This window comes from Pristis pectinata, chromosome 6, assembly GCF_009764475.1.
Source record: "Pristis pectinata isolate sPriPec2 chromosome 6, sPriPec2.1.pri, whole genome shotgun sequence".
Taxonomy (NCBI): domain Eukaryota; kingdom Metazoa; phylum Chordata; class Chondrichthyes; order Rhinopristiformes; family Pristidae; genus Pristis; species Pristis pectinata.
In genome coordinates, this window is record NC_067410.1 from 104,394,277 (window position 1) to 104,413,667 (window position 19,391).

Genomic DNA, 19,391 nt, shown 5'->3' on the forward strand with positions numbered 1-19,391 from the left:
ACCTGCAGCCCTTAACCCCAACATCTCAGCATGCAGCAGACACACAGGTTGTCCCAGCTGCCCATTACCAGGCATCCTCTGTACATTATCTTGGTGATTCGCTCTGCACCAAGTTGTGGAGCAATGGGATCATGGTTTCATTGTTGTAGGAGCACCCACAGAGGGCACGGGTCGGCACATGCCCCCAGCAAGGCAGTGGGGAGTTGAGTTCCAGCCCAGTGCCTGGCACAACAGCATTGTCAGTAGAACATCTGTCTTGATAAGGTATATCTTTATCAGTCACATGTACATCGAAACACACAGTGAAATGCATCTTTTGTGTAGTGTTCTGGGGGGCAGCCCGCAAGTGTCGCCACACTTCTGGTGCCAACATAGCATGCCTACAACTTCCTAACCCATATGTCTTTGGAATGTGGGAGGAAACCGGAGCACCCAGAGGGAACCCATGCAGTCACAGGGAGAAAGTACAAACTCTTTACAGTGGCTGGAATTGAATCCGGGTTGCTGGCGCTGTAATAGCGTTACACCAACTGCTACACTACCATGCCTGCTGTGATGCTATAATGATCCCTATCAGCAAAGATTCCTCTAGTGCTCTTGTTCTTGGAACACAGCATGAGTACTAAGCAAGATAGCAGTGTAAATGAAAAAAATAGAGTCATAGAGTAATACCACACAAAAACAGACCCTTTGGCCCAACTGGTCCATGCTGACAAAGATGCCCTAAGCAAGACCCATTTGCCCGCATTTGACCTACATCCCTCTAACCTTTCCTATCCATGTACCTGTCCAAGTGTCTTTTAAATGTTGTTTATGTACCCACTTCAACCACTTCCTCTGGCAGCTCATGCCATATACTGACCACCCTCTGAGTGAAATAGTTAATCCTCAGGTTCCTATTAAATCTCTTCACCTCTCACCTTAAACCTATGCCCACTAGTTCTTAACTCCCCAACTCGAATTAAAATCTGGAACTAAAAACCCAGAATCCACCATGGTGGCCATGAAACTACACAATTATGATTAAAAATTTCATCTGTATAATTAACAACTTCTAGGAAAGGTGACACCTGACCCAACAGCAAAACGTTCGACTTCAAGTTGTCCATTAAAGTAGTTCAGCAAGCCACTTAGTTCCAAGGAAGTTCGGGATGCGACATGCCAGCAATGCCTACATCATGTTAATGAATTAAAGGAAAATCCCAGTCCATTCCTGTAATGCCCTGAGATGTCTGCACTCTAATTCTGGCCTCTTGTAATTTCCAAATGTAGCTGTGTAACCACCATGCCCAAAGCCCAATTCCCCCCTCCCTTCTTAAAACCTCCCTCCCCACCAGATCCCCTCCCCCATCTGGTTCCACCTGCCGTTCACTTGTCCCTTAATGGTTCCCATTGTCACTCCCCTTATTTATCAGATTCCAGCACTGCTCACCTTTGTGTTCTTGCTTATCACCATCCTGCAGCCATCTCATCCCTCCCCTCCCCCATCTGGCTCCATCTGCCCATCATCCTTCACCCCTCCTCAGTCCACCTATCATCTACTGGCCCTCGTATCACCCTCCCCTCTCCTCTTTATATTGGCCATCTTCCCTCTCCACTCTCAATCCTGATCCGGGGTCTTGACCCTAAACATCAAGATTTCCTTTGCCCCCTACAGATATTGTCAACCTGCCGAGTCCCTCCAGCAGTTTGTTTTTGCTTTTTTTTTTGCAATATAATCACTTGTTCTAAAATCTCCTTGTTCACGTTCAAGTTTATTACCATGGGCATACAAACCCAGGGTATAAATGCCATGAAAATTAGCTTTTTGCAGCAGCAGCACCGTGCATTACAGACATGATGAACATAAACTTAAATTAACATAAGTTATACATAACCTACATCAAAGCAAACAAAAATAACATTAGTGCAAGTGCCTGGATGTCAAGGTTTGTTTGATTACACTCTTGTTTTAGGATGTTTTACTGTTGAGGATTACTCAGTTCAGGGATGAAATCACCAGTCTACACTTACCGACTGGGCCATGAGGGGTCCTCTCGATGCATTTTTGAACAAGTTGTATTAATTTCTTTTAGGTGCAGCTAACAGTTAATTGTTTTTAAACTCAACATAATTGCTCAGTGCATTTTTTAAATAAACATCTATCGACTCCTCACTTTAACAATTTTCTTAGTTAAATTTCTCACCTTTTGCCTTTCTAACATCAACAAGTTAAACTGCATTAAAAGTTTAAGCAGATATTCATTACGACAAGTTTTTGACTATCAGATTCTAAAATGCATTGTGGTTAAAATACATCATAGTGCACTGCACTTTCTTTGTAGCTGTGACACTTTACTCTGTAGTGTTATTGTTCTTACCTGTACTACATCAATGCACTCTGTACTAATTCAATGTAACTGCACTGTGTAATGAATTGACCTGTACGATCGGTTTGCAAGACAAGTTTTTCACTGTACCTCGGTACAAGTGACAATAATAAACCAATACATTGCTGGAGAAATGCTGTCTTCCCCAACAGTATATACATGAAGGGCAGCAAGTGGGGAAGCAGAGATTGAATGGTGGAGGTGAGAAGGCACAAGAAAGATCACAGGGTCAAGGGAAACACGAAAGCGTTGTTATATTTCACAAGACTATTATCTGTAATAATAACCTGGAAATGAGTTCAAGTTCACTTCATGGGAATTTTAAATTGACTTTAGTAAATAAATCTGGAGCAAAAAGCTTTAGTAAATAATGGTGAGTGTAAAACTTCTGAATTGCTGGTAAATCTAGTCTGGTTCACTAATGTCCTTTCGGGATGGAAATCTGCCTTCATTGCCTGGGCTATGTTTCACATGGCCGGCCCTCTGGGCTCCTTTAACAAGCCATTTGGCTCGAGGGCAAATTTAATGCATAATAAATGTTGTTGCTGCCATTGATACACACATCCAACAAATGGACTTGGAACTGGGAGGGTTAAGCAGGGTGGGGGAGAGATGGTACGAAAGGGTAAGAGATGTGACAGGTAGATACAACAGCTAAAAATTACTCGAATGTTTCATGTTGTAATTTATGGCTCGTGAGGAATGAAACTCTGATGTTTCCACTGCTTTTTTTGTAGCATTATTGGTCAATTGATGAGTGAATTGCTGCTTAAATGTACTTAAAAGCTGTTATGGCAACATAATTGAAATAAATTGGTACAGTCAGTAAAGCTCCACAGTGATTTTATGTCTAATCTACAAGAGAAGATAGACAAAAGAAATATCAATGAGTCATTACCATGCAGGTAACCCCAAACACCATCACCACTTAACTATCAAGAGCAGCAGGTCAATATGGTCACGTTAATCCACATGTACTGCCAAGGGTTTAAGCTTTCTCACATCAATGTATGTTGTCAATGAGGACTTTTAGCTTTAAAAAAAAGCACAGGTTAAACTGAAAAAAAAAGTGACGCACACAAAATACTGGAGGAACTCAGCGGGTCAGGCAGCATTTATGGAGGGAAATGAACAGTTGACATTTCAGGACTGATGAAGGGTTTTGGCCTGAAACATCGACTGTCCATTTCCCTCTATAGATGCTGCCTGACCTGCTGAGTTCCTCTAGCATTTTGAGTGCGTTGCTCCACATTTCCAGCATCTGCAGTCTGTCTTGCATCTTCAAAAATAAAAATCAAGTGACAACCAGCAGACAACTACAAGATTAGAGGGCAGTCATTTAAAACTCTGTCCCCTCGTTTGAGACTCTCCCACTAGTGGAAACTTTGACATCCACTCTGTGATCCAATGAGATCACCACTCATTCCTCTGAGCTCCAAAGAACACAGACAATGAAAATGACAAAATGAAAGTAAATATTAACTGGGCTCAAAGGAAATTATAAACACAGCATCAGGAACATGTAGGGAAAATAAATCTAGAAGTCACAACCATTCTGAAATATATATTTATTTAAAAAAGCTTTTATGGCGACATAATTTAAATAAATTGGCACAGTCAGTAAAGCTCCACAATGATTTTATGTCTAATCTACAAGAGAAGATAGACAAAAAAAAGTTAGCAATGAGTCATTACCGTACAGGTAACCCCAAACACCATCACCACTTAACTATCATGAGCAGCAGGTCGATATGGTCACGTTAATCCCCAAGTTGCCGTTGTCAGCGAAGAGGTGGGCGATTGCCGCGTCGAAGACCAGGCAGTCGCTGTTGAGGATGGCAGTGGCCACCCCGTCGTGAATGGAGCGCGGGGTCGCCTCCCAGGTCAGGCGGCGACGGTTGCCGTTCAGCTCGAGCCGGTACGCAAAGTTCTCGGCCTGCTTGCGGGCGCCGATCAGCAGCACGATGGCGAAGAACTGCTGGTGGCCCTCGTACTTCTCCTGCTTCTCCAGCACCAGCATGAAGTGGCGGCCGAAGCAGGACTGCATCATGACCCAGTCCACCGCTCCGGGCAGGTTGATGTCCGTGGCCAAGAACACGATGTCCTCCCCTTGCAGGGTGGTGATGCTCTTGTGGACGTGCACCAGGTGAGACATCACCTGCTCCAACGAGCCCTGCCACTTGCAGGAGGCCCCGGGGCAGGGGCAAGAGTATGGCCGGTATTCGCAGGCGTCTTCGTGGTCTGGCTTCTCGGTGTGGTGGAGAGTCAGCAAACATCCCGTCGATGCATACTGCCAACAAACAGAAAAATAAGCATTAAACCTCTGATCTCCCAGGGGGACAGGAGTCTAGAACTAGAGGGCAACACTCAAAAGGCTGGAGGGAACTCAGCGGGTCAGGCAGCGTCTATGGGGGGGGAGAAATGGACAGCCGTTTCCAATCAAGACTCTTCATCCGAATCGTCAACTGTCCATCTCCTTCCACAGATGCTGCCTGACCCGCTGAGTTCCTCCAGCTTTTTGTGTGTTGCTCCAGATTCCAGCATCTGCAGTCCCTTGTGTCTGCATGGAAGTAGAGGGCACAGGTTTAGTGGGAGAGGGGAGGAAATTTAGGAGAGATCTGAGGGGTACACTTTTCCACAGAGGGTGGCGGTTATCTGGAATGAGCTGCTAGAGGCAGATAAAATTACAACGTTTAACAAGCATTGGGACAGGTGCTCAGGAAGGAAAGGCGTAGAGGGACGCAGGACTGATGCAGGCAAATGCGATTAGTCATATAGTCACAGCAAAGATTATTCCAGGCCAATAAAGATTTCCACCTAAGCCAGTCCCATTTGCCTGCAAATGGCCCACATCCCTCTAAGATATCTTTATTAGTCACACGTACATCGAAACACACAGTGAAATGCATCTTTTTTGTGCAGAGTGTTCTGGCGGCAGCCCACAAGTGTCGCCACGCTTCCGGTGCCAACATAGCATGCCCACAACTTCCTAACCTGTACGTCTTTGGAATGTGGGAGGAAACCGGAGCACCCGGAGGAAACCCACGCAGACACAGGGAGAACGTACAAACTCCTTACAGACAGTGGCTGGATTTGAACCCAGATCACTGGCGCTGTAATAGCGTTACACTAACTGCTACACTGCTCTAAACTTTCCCTATACATGTACCTGCCCATTGTAGATTAGGGAGATGGGCACCATGATCAGCATAGATATGGTGGGCCAAAAGGTGCAGTTTCTGTGCTTTATAATTCTATTAAATCTTAGCACTGCGACTCTACACACCAGTTAAGGAACTCCCAGTGATGACTAATTGAAAGTTTATATGAACAAAAATGTAGATGCTGTAAATTTGAGATAAAAACATAATGCTGGAAACATTCAGTAGATCAGGCAGCATTTCAGGGTCAGAGTCACATACAACATGGAAACAAGCACTGCAGTCCATTGAGACACAAGAAATTCTGCAGATGCTGGAATCTGGCGCAATACACAAAAAGTGCTAGAGGACCTCAGCAGGTCAGGCAGCATCTATGGAGGGAAATAAACAGTCAACATTTTGGGCCGAGACCCTTCATCAGCCTTGGCCATCAAACACCATTTATACTAACCTCATTTTATTGTCCTCACATTCTGCAGAGAGAAACAGAGTTAGCATTCCAGGTTCTGATGAGGGATCTCAGACCAGAAGCATTAAATCTGGTTCTCTTTCCACAGACGCTGCTCAACTTGACAAGTGTTTCGGGCATCTTCTGTTTTTATTCCCATTGATAAGAGCTGAGCTCCTCAATTTTAACAGAAGGTCTTTAATTTATATGGCCAATTTAAACCCCACCTCTTGGGGCAACCTAAAGCACTTGATGACCAATGACATACTTTTTGAAGTGCGGTTGTTGCTGTAATGTAGGAAACTTGGCAGCCAACTTGCACCCAGCTGCTTCCACAGACAACAAGGACCAAGTAATGTTTTAGTGAAATGTTGAATAAGGGTAAAAATAAAGGCCAAAAAACTAGGAATAATCCCTGGTGTTTCAGGACTGAGCCCTGGGATCAGTTTCATGTGCCAGAGAGCGACGAAGTCACTGTAGCACTCCCTCAGTAACTGGGACTGACAGCACAGGTGACTTTCTGCAGCCTGGTCCAGAATCGGACTTTAACCCCACACTGGCTAACCAGTGAAGCAACAGTAAGCTGCCTCGTTATCGCAGCACTGGGACATCCAGGCGAGGAGTGTCTCGGGCTTTCTCCACTCGTGGAGCCAGCTGCTTTTAGACGGTGAAACAAGGGCTGGACACCAAAGTCAGCCGAGTCAACACCCCCAATAACTAGGGAAGCAACAGGAAGACAAGATCTGCAGAGCATGAAGTTTTTAGCATCAGCTTTACACCTCAGTGAGATAAAACATCCCCACAGTTGATTTCTCAATAAATATATCCACAGGCAGATGAAAGAGTTCTAGTTTAACATGGATTCTGCAACATTGGATATTTTAAGACTGAGCTTTGCATGTTTACACTGCTCAAATCCAGCTGCCTGAACATTGGCTTAGAGTCACAGATTGCCACTGGGACACATTCTTCATTCTTGTTTCTGTACACAGAACTCAAATACAACTTTCTAACAATTAATTGCTTCATTCACCATGCAGAGTCTATTCACGTTAATATAAACAAACAAAACCATTAAACTATTAAAGCAATTCCAAGAAACACAACTCACACTCACCTTGTGCATTTGCACTGATTGTACAATAACAATTTTTAAAAAGACCTTTGAGATGACAAGGCAACCTTGGGTGAAAGCAATTTGTGAAGTCCCCTTCTGTTTAAAATCTGAAATTCATTCCAAATTACAAATGAGCATTCTCACATAGACTATATTTAATAACTTTCACCTTACTTGCACGTTAATTCATTTTCTGCTATCCCTGTTATTATTGACGTCTGCTCCAACATTGAAGATTTTAAAACTCCTACTCCTTGGCCACCATTTCTTCAAACTCTTCCAGATTCAGAAGCCCACCAGAGCAAGTGCACAGAATAATTAAAGTCTCCAAACTCTTAAAGGAAAGAACTTCCTCATCTTTGCCACACACTAGGTCAAGTCAAGTTTATTGTCATGTGCCACAAATACAGTGAGGTACAGGTACAGTGAAAAACTTGCAGCAGCATCACAGGTGTGTAGACAACACACAGAATATAAATTATACAAGGCAGTGAAGACAGAGAAAAAAAACTGCAAGAAAAAAACCGAGACCTTCGTGCAAAAAACAAAGACAATCAGAGACAAGTCCATGGTAGTGCAAGAGGTGGTCCGTAGTGTTCTGTTGCTGAGGTAGGGTTGGGGTTGTGCAGGTTGGTTCAAGAACCTGGTAGCTGTAGGAAAGTAGCTGTTCTTGAACCTGGTGGTGTGGGACTTCAGGCTTCTGTACCTCCTGCCTGATGGTAGCTGCAAGAAGAGGGCATGACCTGGATGGTGGGCATCCTTGATGATAGATGCCTTCTTGAGGCAGCGCCTCCTGTAGACACTATCAGTGGTGGGGAGGGCTATGCCTGTGATGGACCAGGCTGTGTCCACTACTCTATAAACCCTTTAAGTAATCGGGGACAAGGAAGCTGTGTGGGAAGCTTTCAAAATTATTAGCATCCTGAAGAACAGGCCAACCCAAAGTCACAGCTCATTTTGCTCGATCGAACCAGGTGAAGCAGACCGAATGAGCAAAAATACACCGTTGGCTGAGTGGAAAAAAAAACAAGGGCGTTGCTAACAGGAGGTGGATCAGCCCCTTCAGGATGAGTCACACTGAAACCGAAGCGACAGAACTGAAGATAACTGGCGAAGCTGAGAGTCAGCTTCATGAGCCTGGGTGGCAGGGTGCCATTGAGCAAACGGTTGTGTGGGCGTCAGCCATGGCCTGAGGCTTGGCACGACTTGATAAACCAGTCAAACAGGGAGCCTCTTGCAGCAAAACCGCAGAGTGCAGGAGCAGATTCAGTCAGTTCCCAAGCATCTTTAAAGTGGCTTTACCAACAACCTCCACTATCCATCTTACTGCCTCGAACAGCCCCTTATATTCCCGCAACCTTCTTACTTCTCTTTCCCAAAATACACATAAATAGTGAAACACACAGAAACCAGAGATCTTAAGTTGGTCATGATTTTCGGGTACCCTCCCTGTAATTAGTTACATTTCTGACCTCAAGCCCAGAACACTGAACGGAAAAAATAAGCCTTTGGGTGCATGGCTTTAACTGCCAGATATGCACAGGAAGGCAAATTTGTCTTCCAAACAGTACCGCCAGACCTTGATTTAGATGATATAATTATGAAAACTTCAATCGGTGCAGAAAAGATGTTCGAAAATTAGAGGTTGTAAATATAGAAACCACTAATAAGTTCAGGAGAACTTGTTATCCAGAGTGTGAAGAGAATGTGGAACTCCATCCCACAGGGAGTGGTTGAAGCAAACTGGATGGATGTACTTAAGTACATGAGCAAGAAAGCAGAGGACATCTACAAAATGCCCTGCAATTAGTTGCATAGGTTAATCTGTCAGCACTGCCCAAACCTACAACTTCTATGGCCAAGGGCAGCAGGTGTATGAGAACACCATTCCCCTTTAAGTCACACACACACATACACACACACACACACTCACTCTATAATCATTGGATCCAAATCCTGGACGTCCTTACTCAACAGCACCTGGGGGTAGTCCCTTCACTACAAGCCCTACTGCACCGCGAGGCTGCTCACCAGCTCTTTCTCAAGTTCAATTAGAGATGGACAACAAATGCTGGCCAGCTTTGCCAAGCTGAATTTTATAAAGGGCACAGATTTAATGTGATTGGCAAAGGATTGGGGGGGTGGCGGTGATGGGGAGAAACATTAAAAAAAAACAAACACAGAAAGTGGTTACAACTCAGAATGAGCTGCCTGAAAGCATGGTGGATGCAGATACTATTTTGGCTTTGTAAAAGGAACTGCACATGTACTCACTGAAAAGGTCACAAATAGAGGGGAAAGGGTTGGGAATTGGATTGCTCTACAAGGAGCCTACCCAGACGCAATGGACGAAATTGCTGTAACAATTCTAAGACAAGACAGGATGGGAGAGCTGGCCATCAGTATGGAAAAGAAACACCTTTGCAGACTACTGAGCCAAAGCAACTGGTATGTGGGCTGTAACCGTACATGTGCCTTCAGCTGCATTTCCAGCAACAACGTTCATTTGCCTCTCTGTTCATACGCTTGTTCTACTTACTGCACTGTGACCTCACCTTATTACCTCCATCTTACTGCAATTCATTGGATCTGCCCCACTGCTATCAGACTCCTGAATCAATCACTTCTTTCACACCGCTTACCCGATAGTGCTGCCACATTCTCAAATTCTTAACTCTCCCTCTCTCGGTTACTCCACTGTTATCACTTTAGCATTTCTTTTTGCACTACTTCAGTTTGCACTACAATCTTTGCACCAATCTGCTGTTTTGCACTCGCTGTATTTATTACCACCATGTACACTGTTTACTCTGTGAGCAGCATGGCAGTGTAGCGGTTAGCATAACGCTTTACAGTGCCAGCGACCCGGGTTCAATTCTGGTGACTGTCTGTGAGGAGTTTGTACGTTCTCCCTGTGACAGCGTGGGTTTCCTCCGGGTGCTCCGGTTTCCTGCCACATTCCAAAGACATAGGGATTAAGAAGCTGTGGGCATGCTATGTTGGCGCCGGAAGCGTGGCAATACTTGCGGGCTGCCCCCAGAACACTCGACGCAAAAGATGCATTTCGCTGTGTGTTTCGATGTACATGTGACTAATAAAGATAACTTTAAAAATTCTTATCTTAAACAAGGAATTTCATTGCACCCTGGTGTATATAACAATAATCTATTTGCCCAGATTCCTAAATCTGATTAAACACTGCCTAAAAATTTAAAAGTGCATCATGTACATAACTGTATAAATTGTTAAATTAGCTAAGAATATGGAAAGTACAGTGAGTAGTTAGTAGATGGAATGCAATGTCAGGGGAGCAAGGATCAGATTCACTGGTACCGTCCAGCAGGGAACTGAAACGGCCAGGGGACGGGGACTGCGAACAGGAGAGTGACTGGATTGCTCTTCCACAGTCTTGACCATGCTGCGGCCTTTCTGCGGTTCTGCAAGAAGGTGCAACCCACTTCATCCTTTGAGCTGGTTTCACCAATGAGACCACAACTGATACCTGCCTGTTTCGTTCATTCCTCTGGCTAAGGAAATCCATCAATCTCACATTTAAAAAGTTAAAAAACAGAAGAAAGTTCCAAAATTCTACTGCCCTCCATGTGTGGAAGCATTTAACTCCATTCCCAAAAGGCCTACCTCTAAGTTTTAGACGATACCCTCTGATCCTAGACTGCCTAACCAGCAGAAACAGGGTGGGAGAAAAAGAGAGAATTTCATTAATTGTTTTGGAAAAAAAAAGTACTGTTTAACCTTTTAAATTCCAGGGAAAACCGCCCTAGCTTGCAGATTCTCCCTGTGATCTCATGCCCCATTCTCCCAGTGTGGTCCAAGCAGAACTCTGTATAACTTCTTTCCCTTGCATTTTAGATTCAAACACCAGCATTCTGTTAGCATCTGTGATTATCTGCATGTGAAATGACTTTGTAGTCAATCCTTAAAACTGCACTAGAGTTTTACTGTTCCATTGCTTCCAGTTTTATTGCATTTGGAATGCACTCTGTTCTGTCCTTTTAAGTCCAAAGTCAAACTTGCCTTTTTCGAAATTTATCTGCCACAGTTTTGCCCTATCTTTTAATGATACTGCCTTTGTACTTTTCTGCTCCAGTTCTTACTATGTCACCTATGTGGTTCTCCATCCAGTAATGGCAGTGAATGGTTATGGCTCAAACCTGATACCTGTGGGAGAATACACACTACATAGCCCCAGATATTCCATCTACTCTATGACTAACAGTAATACACATGTGTGCAAGATTTTCTAACCATGACTTTAATGCTGGGAACATGTTAATGTAAAATAGGGGGCTATGTGGGAGGGAAGGGTTAGATAGATCTTAGAGCAGGATAAAATGTCAGCACAACAATGTGTGCTGAAGGGCCTGTACTGTGCTGTAGTGTTCTATGTAAAGACTGAACAAAATACTGAAACAGCCAAAGTCAGCAGATAGTGGGAAAATACCTGTCGCTTAGTAACCACAGAAAAGGAAATGTTTTCATTGCATGGAGGCAGCTGCAGAAAGCATCACATGTTTAAAGTCCAAGCGGAAAAGAAAGTGTTGACTGCTCAGCATTAATCATGATTCTGAGGGGAAAAACATGTTTTTTCACTATTTGACTGTTTTACAGTGAAAGTTTACAATAAAATTATAACTTCTTTGAAGTTGAGAACTGAAAAGCAATTTGATAATTTAAGGGTATTGGCTTTATTATTGTCAAATGTACCTAGAAACAGTGAAAAGCTTCTGTTTGCGTGCCATCCAGTCAGATCATGCCGTACACAAGTACATCAAGGTAGTAAAGAAAAGCAGAATGCAGAATATAGTGTCATAGCTACAGAGAAAGTGCAGTGCAGTCACTGCAAGCTAAAACTCAACTGATTCCAAACTTGTGGTACCTGGAAATTTCATTCTGTGGATTCTGCTAAAGAACACAGTGTTGACTTTTAGCGAGGGAGTGATTTTATTTTAAATATTTAATTTACTTTTACTGCTAGATTTTCTTTAAGCCTTGCGGTTTTCATTTGGAGTGGTACACAAGTTGTAAAAAGAGATACTCAAGTAACTTGCTGGTCTTGCAGTTAATTAGGTAACCAGCTTGAACAGATTAACTAAAATTATTATTGGCTAACTTGTAATAAAAGTCTATGGGTGCTGCTACAGCACATCACAGTGTCCGTGTATGAAGCCTGGACTTTTGGCAAGTTACGGACTTTGTGGGAGGCAAGAGCAAAGTTGCAGCTTTATAGCTAAAGAATTAAATAAATAATTTGAACTAGACTAAAAAGGGAATGGCACAACAAGTGATGTGTTACAGCCGTAGCATGTGGGAACTGATGAAAACCAGGCGACCACACCTGCAGCTCCAGGAATTTCTCTCAGAGTTGATGAGCTGGAGTCTGAGATTCGGACACAGTATGAGCAAGGGAAATATTTACCTGGGCACTTTGTTCCAAGAGGCAGTCATATCACGTAGATTAAGTAAAGCAGAATTGTTCAGCCAAGAGGGTGCGATTAAGCGAGGCAGTTGTGGAGATCCTGAAGGTGCTTTTGGGGAAGCCTCTGAGATAGAAGGGATGAGAAAACTGACAATAGCACCATGGAAAAGGTGGCCATTCAAGTTGAGGAAGTGAGAAGAAATGCAGTAGCAATGGGGGAACAGTATAGTTAGGATAACAGATCCAAGTACAAGCTGTTAAAGCCGTGTTTCTGGCCTGGTGCCGGGGTTAAAGACAACTCCTTGGGTTGGACATGAAGTCCAAGTGGGAGGGGCAAAGATCCAGTTGTTGTGGCAAAGATGGGAACCAACAACACAGGGAGAACCAAGGAACTTCGACTGAAGTAAGCAATTAAGGGTCAAATTAAAAAGCAGGTAATAATCTCTTCATTACTACCCAAGCCATGTGCAAACTGGCAAAAGGCCAATAGGATCAGCGAGCCGAATTTGTGGCTCAAAGTTTGGTGTAAGTGAAGAGTTTCAGTTTGTGGAGCACTGGGAAAAAGAGGATGCTTTTCGATTGTATGGGCCTTCTCTTCCATCAGGTAGAAGATACAGGAGCCTGAGGGCACATACCACCAGACTTAAGGACAGCTTCTATCCCACTGTGATAAGACTACTGAACGGTTCCCTTATATGATGAGATGAACCTTTTGTTGTGACCTTGCACCTTACTGTCTACCTGCACTGCACTTTCTCTGTAGCTGTGACACTTTACTCTGTACTGTTATTGTTTTTACCTGTACTACCTCAATGCACTCTGCACTAACTCGATGTAACTGCAATGGTAGGCAAGACAAGTTTTTCACTGTACCTCGGTACAAGTGACAATAATAAACTAATACCAATACCACTTGAATCAAAGCTTGACAAACCAAATTAGCAGTGGAAAAGAAAAAATTACAAAATGGAGAGAAATTATTTTCTAAATCAGTACCTTGAGGAAGCAAACAGGGAGCAAGCTATTTTACATCTCCTGTTGTGTAATGGCTTATATAGGTATTTAAATTTACTACAAATATGAATCCCTTGAGGAAAAGTGGTCAACTGTGTCTAGCGAGAAAAGTTACTACAAGATGAAAGGAAAATGTTTATAATGCTCCCAAAAAGAGATAAGCCTGAGAACTGGGAAAAATTCAATGGGGCACAAAGACATTGATAAAGAAAGGGAAGGTAGAATGAGAGTAACCCAGTGAGAAACAGACTGTAAAGGCTTTGATAAACAAGTAACAAGAAGGGAGTGAAAGCCAGTATGTCCCACAGGTCTGATAACGTGCATGCTCGGACTCTGAAGACGGAAGCTTTACAGACAATAGATGCACTGATTGTCATCTTCCAAAATTCCATGAATTTTAGAAAGGTTCCCAAAAATTGGAAGTGAGCAAAATGTCATTTACCATTTAAGAAAGGAGAGAGAGGGAAAGCAAGTAGCTGCAGACCAGTTAGCCTTGCGTGAGTGGTTGGGGAAAAAAATGCTAACATTTACTATTAAGTGGTAACAGGGCACTTAGAAAATGAGAGAACTGGGCAGACTCACCATAGATTTATGAAAGGGAAATTATGATTAATAATCTGGTAGAGATCTTTTGAGGTTGCAGTGGCAGAATAGACAAGGATGAACCAGTGAATGTGGTGTTTTTAAGACTTCAATAGGGTGCCTGTCTAGAGATTATTACGCAAAATTAGAGCAATGGGAAGGAGGGGAGTGGAGGTAACTGGATAGAAGGCTGGCTAACAGAAAGAAACAAGAGAATAGAAATAAATGGGTCATTTTCACACTGAAAGGCTTTAATTACTGCAGCACCATAAGGGTTACTGTTGGGGCTTCAGTAGTTCAAAATCACTATCAATAATCTGGATGAGAGGATCAAGTGTAGTATATCCAAGTTTTCTGGGTAACAATAGAAGTTGCAAGGATGCAGAGACAGACTAAATGAAGGAGTGAAGTCATGCCGTGTAGAACATAATGTGGAAAAATGTGAAGTCCTTTACTTTGGTTGAAGAAATAGAAATGAAATGTACTGTTTAAATAGTGAGAGACTGAAAGGTTTCATTGCTCAAAGGGACCTTAACCGGCAGAGGATTCAAAGAGAAGAGACCACATCTGATTATGTAGAGGTCTTCTCTCCTTCTCAAATAACATGACTGGAACGAGGGTTCACCAGATAATTTCTGCGATGGAGAAGGGTTGTCCAGTAGGAGAATTAAGCAAACTGGAGCAAAAAGCAAATTGTCAGAGGAACTCAGCAGGTCAGGCAGTATCTGTGAAGGCAGACTGGGTCTGCATTTTCTGGAGTTAAGAAGAATTAGCACCAGATTGAAACATAAAATACTTAGAGGACTTGATATGGGTAGTTGCAGAGGTGATGTTTTCCCAGATGTTGATGTCCGAGGTCCACAGTCTCATAATAAGAAGCAACCGGGAGTCAGAAAAGAGCAAAGATCAGGTAGATTTGGTCTGTTTTCTCTGGTGCTGAGGAGATCTCATTGAAACTTAGAATTCTTGCTTGTCAGGCCAGGTGCAGGGAGGACAGTTATCCTGGTTGAGAAGCTTAGAACTGGGATCAGTGTTGGAATAAGGAATAAGCTATTTAGGACTGAAATGAAGAGAAACTTTATCACTGAAGGCGGTGGTGGATGTTTGGAACCATCTACCCTAGAGGCTTAGTCATCAAGTTCATTTATAGCAGATTTCTGCACATTAAAGGAATCAAGGGATATGGGGATAGTGCAGGAAAAAAAGAGCCGAAATACAAGATCAGCCATGATCTTGATGAATGGCAGAGTACATCTGAAGAACAAAATAGCCTACTCCCACTCCTATTTCTTATGTTCTAGTCCCACAAGAGACTTTATCAAATGCTTTCCTAACTTAAAAATATTGATTGGCATTCCCCTGTACACTATATTAGTGCTCCCTTCAAAATAAAACAGGTTCCTTGGGCATGTTTGAACTGTTACATATCATTGTTGGCTCTCTGTGATCAACTGAAAATTTAAGCTGTTGATTCATCATCTTTGATCATAGACTCTAGTCATTTCCCATCTCCAGAAACTGGGCTAAACAGTCTCTAATTTCTCTTTGTCACCTTTTACAAACAGCAGACTGTTGTGAAATTTTCCATTGAGCTCTGAACTGAGAGAGGTTTTGAAGATCACCAGGCATCTGCAACATTCTCACCTACTTCCTCCTTGGGTGAAAAAGGTTTGGTGCTGGAGATCTGTGACTCTCTTGTATTATTACTTTCTTCATTAATGTCCATTTGGACAAGTCTCTGTTCCCGTTTCAATAGTAGCTTCCTTGAGATATCTTCTGCCATCCTCCTCCTATGCTGTTAATGCTGACGCAGAGCAATTATTTCCTGACTTCCATTTACAACATCACCATTCCCAGACTTTAAGGAGCCCATTTTTTTTTCTTTAACTGCCCAGTATTCTGTAACTTTCTAGACTTTGAGCGTCATTGCCAATTTCTTTTCACTCCTTTTTGTAGTTCTTTCTACATGTTTTGCCATCTTTGCTGTTGCATCCCTGGTACTTGACAGGATCTGTGCTATTTTTACATTCTTTGTTTAATGTTCTCACTTACCTCTCTAATGATCAGTGCATCTCATTTCGGCAAGTACAGCTCTTGCCCTCAGGCACACAAGCTGGTTTCGTATCACGCTGAATTTGGTTTTGAACACCTCCTCCCTACAACGTCATTACACAGCTGTCAGATCTACCCTCATGAACGGTTTGTGTCTCATTCTATTCAAGACAGCCTTGCCTGAATCTAGCACCTTAAAGTGTTTTGGGTCTCTCTTTTTTATAAAAACGTGATATGAAGCAGCTCAGTATTGTATCACTACTAGTAAAATGCTGTAGCAGTTAGAATGTGAACTAAATTTAGCTCATTACTCAAACTTAATAAGGACTGACAACTAGTCTCAAAGAACATAGCACAGGAACAGGCCCTTTGGCCCACAATGTCTATGCCAACCATGATGCCAGTCCAAACTAATTCCATCTGCCTGCACATGTTCTATATCCCTCCATTCCCTGCCTGTTTATTTGCACATCTAAATTCCTCTTAAACATTGTTAATGTCTCTTACTGGCTCGGGGATATTTTTGCAAATCATTATCCCAAATGATAGTTTAAAAGCTGTCAGATACAAGCCGGTCTACCTATTCTAAACCATAAGAAAATCAACATACCCCATCAAAAAAAAATCACTCTGCCTTTACTGCACACTCGTCTAATCCCTTCAATTGTTACCCTGGGATTTAAAAGCTGAACTACCAGAATTTACCTGGGACCTCCATTGACAAATGCAGCAGTCCAATTCTCTATTCATTGTGGCTGGAAACCACATGGATTCCAGCTGAAAGTTCTCGATGCTAGTGTTGAGGGGAGACTGGTGGCTGGGAAGAAATTTTCCCTCCGATTTTTCACCAGGATTAAACCTGGTACAGGATTTGAAATCCCAGTAATCGAAGAGGGATTGTAGGGCTCTAGATAATGTGCAAGGGGAAGACAGTAATTTAATAATTTCAATTAGGTTTTTATTTTAGTTATTTTTGTTTTCAATAATTTTTAATAAGTATTTTTAGAATAGCTGGGGAGCAATATCTAAAGACTATTAGGGGAGTTTTGGGGATGGGACCTCCTCACTGTGGCAGAGTCCCTATCGCCATTCATACTATATTGCAGGAATCCAGGATGGTGTGGGTCTGTTGGCTCCAGTGTGGTAAATATAGGAATGGGAATGGCTTGCCAGTAACATTCAACTCAAGTCGAGTTTATTGTCATGTGCACAACTATCATGAGGTACAGGTACAATGAAAAACTTGCTTGCAGCAACACAGGCATGTAGGTACAGATAACACACAGAATATAAATTATACCATATAGTAAAAATAAAGATTGTGCAAAAGCAAGACCTTAGTGCAAAAAAAAACACAATCGAAGACAAGTCCATGCTAGTGCAAGAGGTGGTCCGTAGTGTTCTGTTGCTGAGGTAGGGTTAGCATTGTGCAGGTCGGTTCAAGAACCTGATGGCTGCAGGAAAGTAGCTGTTCCTGAACCTGATGGTGTGGGACTTCAGGCTTCTGTACCTCCTGCCTGACATTCAAACCATCATTCCAAAAGCATCTGGACTTTCTCTTCTGGCTTAAGAACGAATTAGAGGAACATTAAACAAATCAAGTGTGAAGGAAAATTCATCAGATCAGTGTAGCTGAGGAGTTTTAGAAGGGTCATGACCGAGATATATAAAGTTTGAGGCATATAGATAGGGTAAACTGCAGGAAACTTTTTCCCATATCAGAGCTAGATAAAACTAGAGGACTCAGACTTCAGACAAGGGGTAAGAGATTTAGAGGAGAACTAAGGGCGACCTTTCTCAGCCAGAGAGTGGCGAGTACCTGGAACGCACTGCCTGAGGGAGTGGTGGAGCAGAGTCGCTGACAGCATTTAAGAAATGTCTAGATGACCACTTGAATCACCTGGGCATAGAAGGCTGTGGGTCAAGTACTGGAAGATGGGAATAAAGAGATGGGTGCCCACTGTTCAACGTGGATGTGGTGGGCCAAATGGCCTGTTTTCATGCTATGTGACACTTCCGTTCCTTTTTAAAACAAGAGTCTTTCCCCCCTCGAAGGTGGCAACTGAATCCAGGCTATGATTCAGCAGGTGGCAAACACCTGCATCTGCTTTATCAAAACCTCCATTCTTGGGTGAAATCAGTGAAGGTTGGTGAATTGTTCTAAACCTGGGAGAGGCATGGAGTAAAAGGCAGGGCAGGTAAATAAAAGGCATAGCTCAACCCATGGTAAATTTACACACTTGCCCATCTGGCACCAAGCCCAGGACTCAGACACAAGAGAGGATTTTGGCCAGAACTGAACAGGATATTTAAGTAAACAACAACATGCATTAATAAAGTGTCTTTCATATAGTAAAGTTCTCCAGAGGTGGTTCCTGGGAGCATTGTCAGGGAGAATCAGACAATAATCCAAAACCATGGTCACAGAAGTAGATTGTGGGAGGAGAAGAAAAGGTCCAGGGGTACCAATGGAGGGATGGACAAGGAGCACTGCAACATTAAACTGTCCATTACTCATCACCCAGACATCACAGGCGTAGAGAACAAGGGTTCAATTCCCAATGTGTCAAATGGTGATCTTCAACTCAAAAAATCTGGTAACATGTGCACCATCTGTGGTGGCTTAAAAATCCAAATGGTCCACCAAGTTCTTCAGGGGAGTTGTCTCACCACCTCTTCTCATCCAAGTTGTTCAAGTTACATTAAAAACATCTATGAAATGCACCATAAAAATGTAGCATGGAGTTAGCAGAGTCACAGGCATCATAAATGAGCAAAATTCAGGTACCCTCAGCTCAGCCAGTCCTACAATAACTCCTCAGACCCTAGGGGAGAGGTGTCCAAACAAGACAGTCGGCTAACTTGACTGGACAGGAAACAACTTGAGAGCTTTCAGAACACACTGTTCATTTGTCAACAGTGCAGACATTTCTAGTACTGTTCCAGATCCTATTGGTTTAATAGGAACTTGAGGGTCAACTTTTTTTTAAATTTTACACAAAGGGTGGTATGTATGTGGAATGAGCTGCCAGAGGAAGTGGTTCACAAGACAAAGGAGCAGAAGTAGGCCATTCGACCCATCGAATCTGCTCCATGAGCTAAACTAAAACTATTCCTATCTAGCCCCAATTTCCGGCCTTATCTCTCCCCCCCTCCCTGCTCTGTCCCCATCCCTCCCCTCTCTCAAATGGGGAGACAACTTTTAAAAGAC

The 19,391-nt window shown here is 43.0% G+C and overlaps 1 protein-coding gene across 1 annotated transcript in view; it reads right to left on the reverse strand.

Annotated features, from left to right (window-relative positions):
- Window positions 1-3,922: 3,922 nt before the first annotated feature.
- The window catches only part of LOC127571570 (E3 ubiquitin-protein ligase Siah2-like), a 38,229-nt gene continuing 22,760 nt past the window's right edge, over window positions 3,923-19,391 (reverse strand). Inside the window, exon 2 of the mRNA XM_052018073.1 lies at window positions 3,923-4,659. Coding sequence (XP_051874033.1) covers window positions 4,102-4,659 — 558 coding nt within the window. The 3' untranslated portion in view covers window positions 3,923-4,101. The remainder of the gene's footprint in view (window positions 4,660-19,391) is intronic.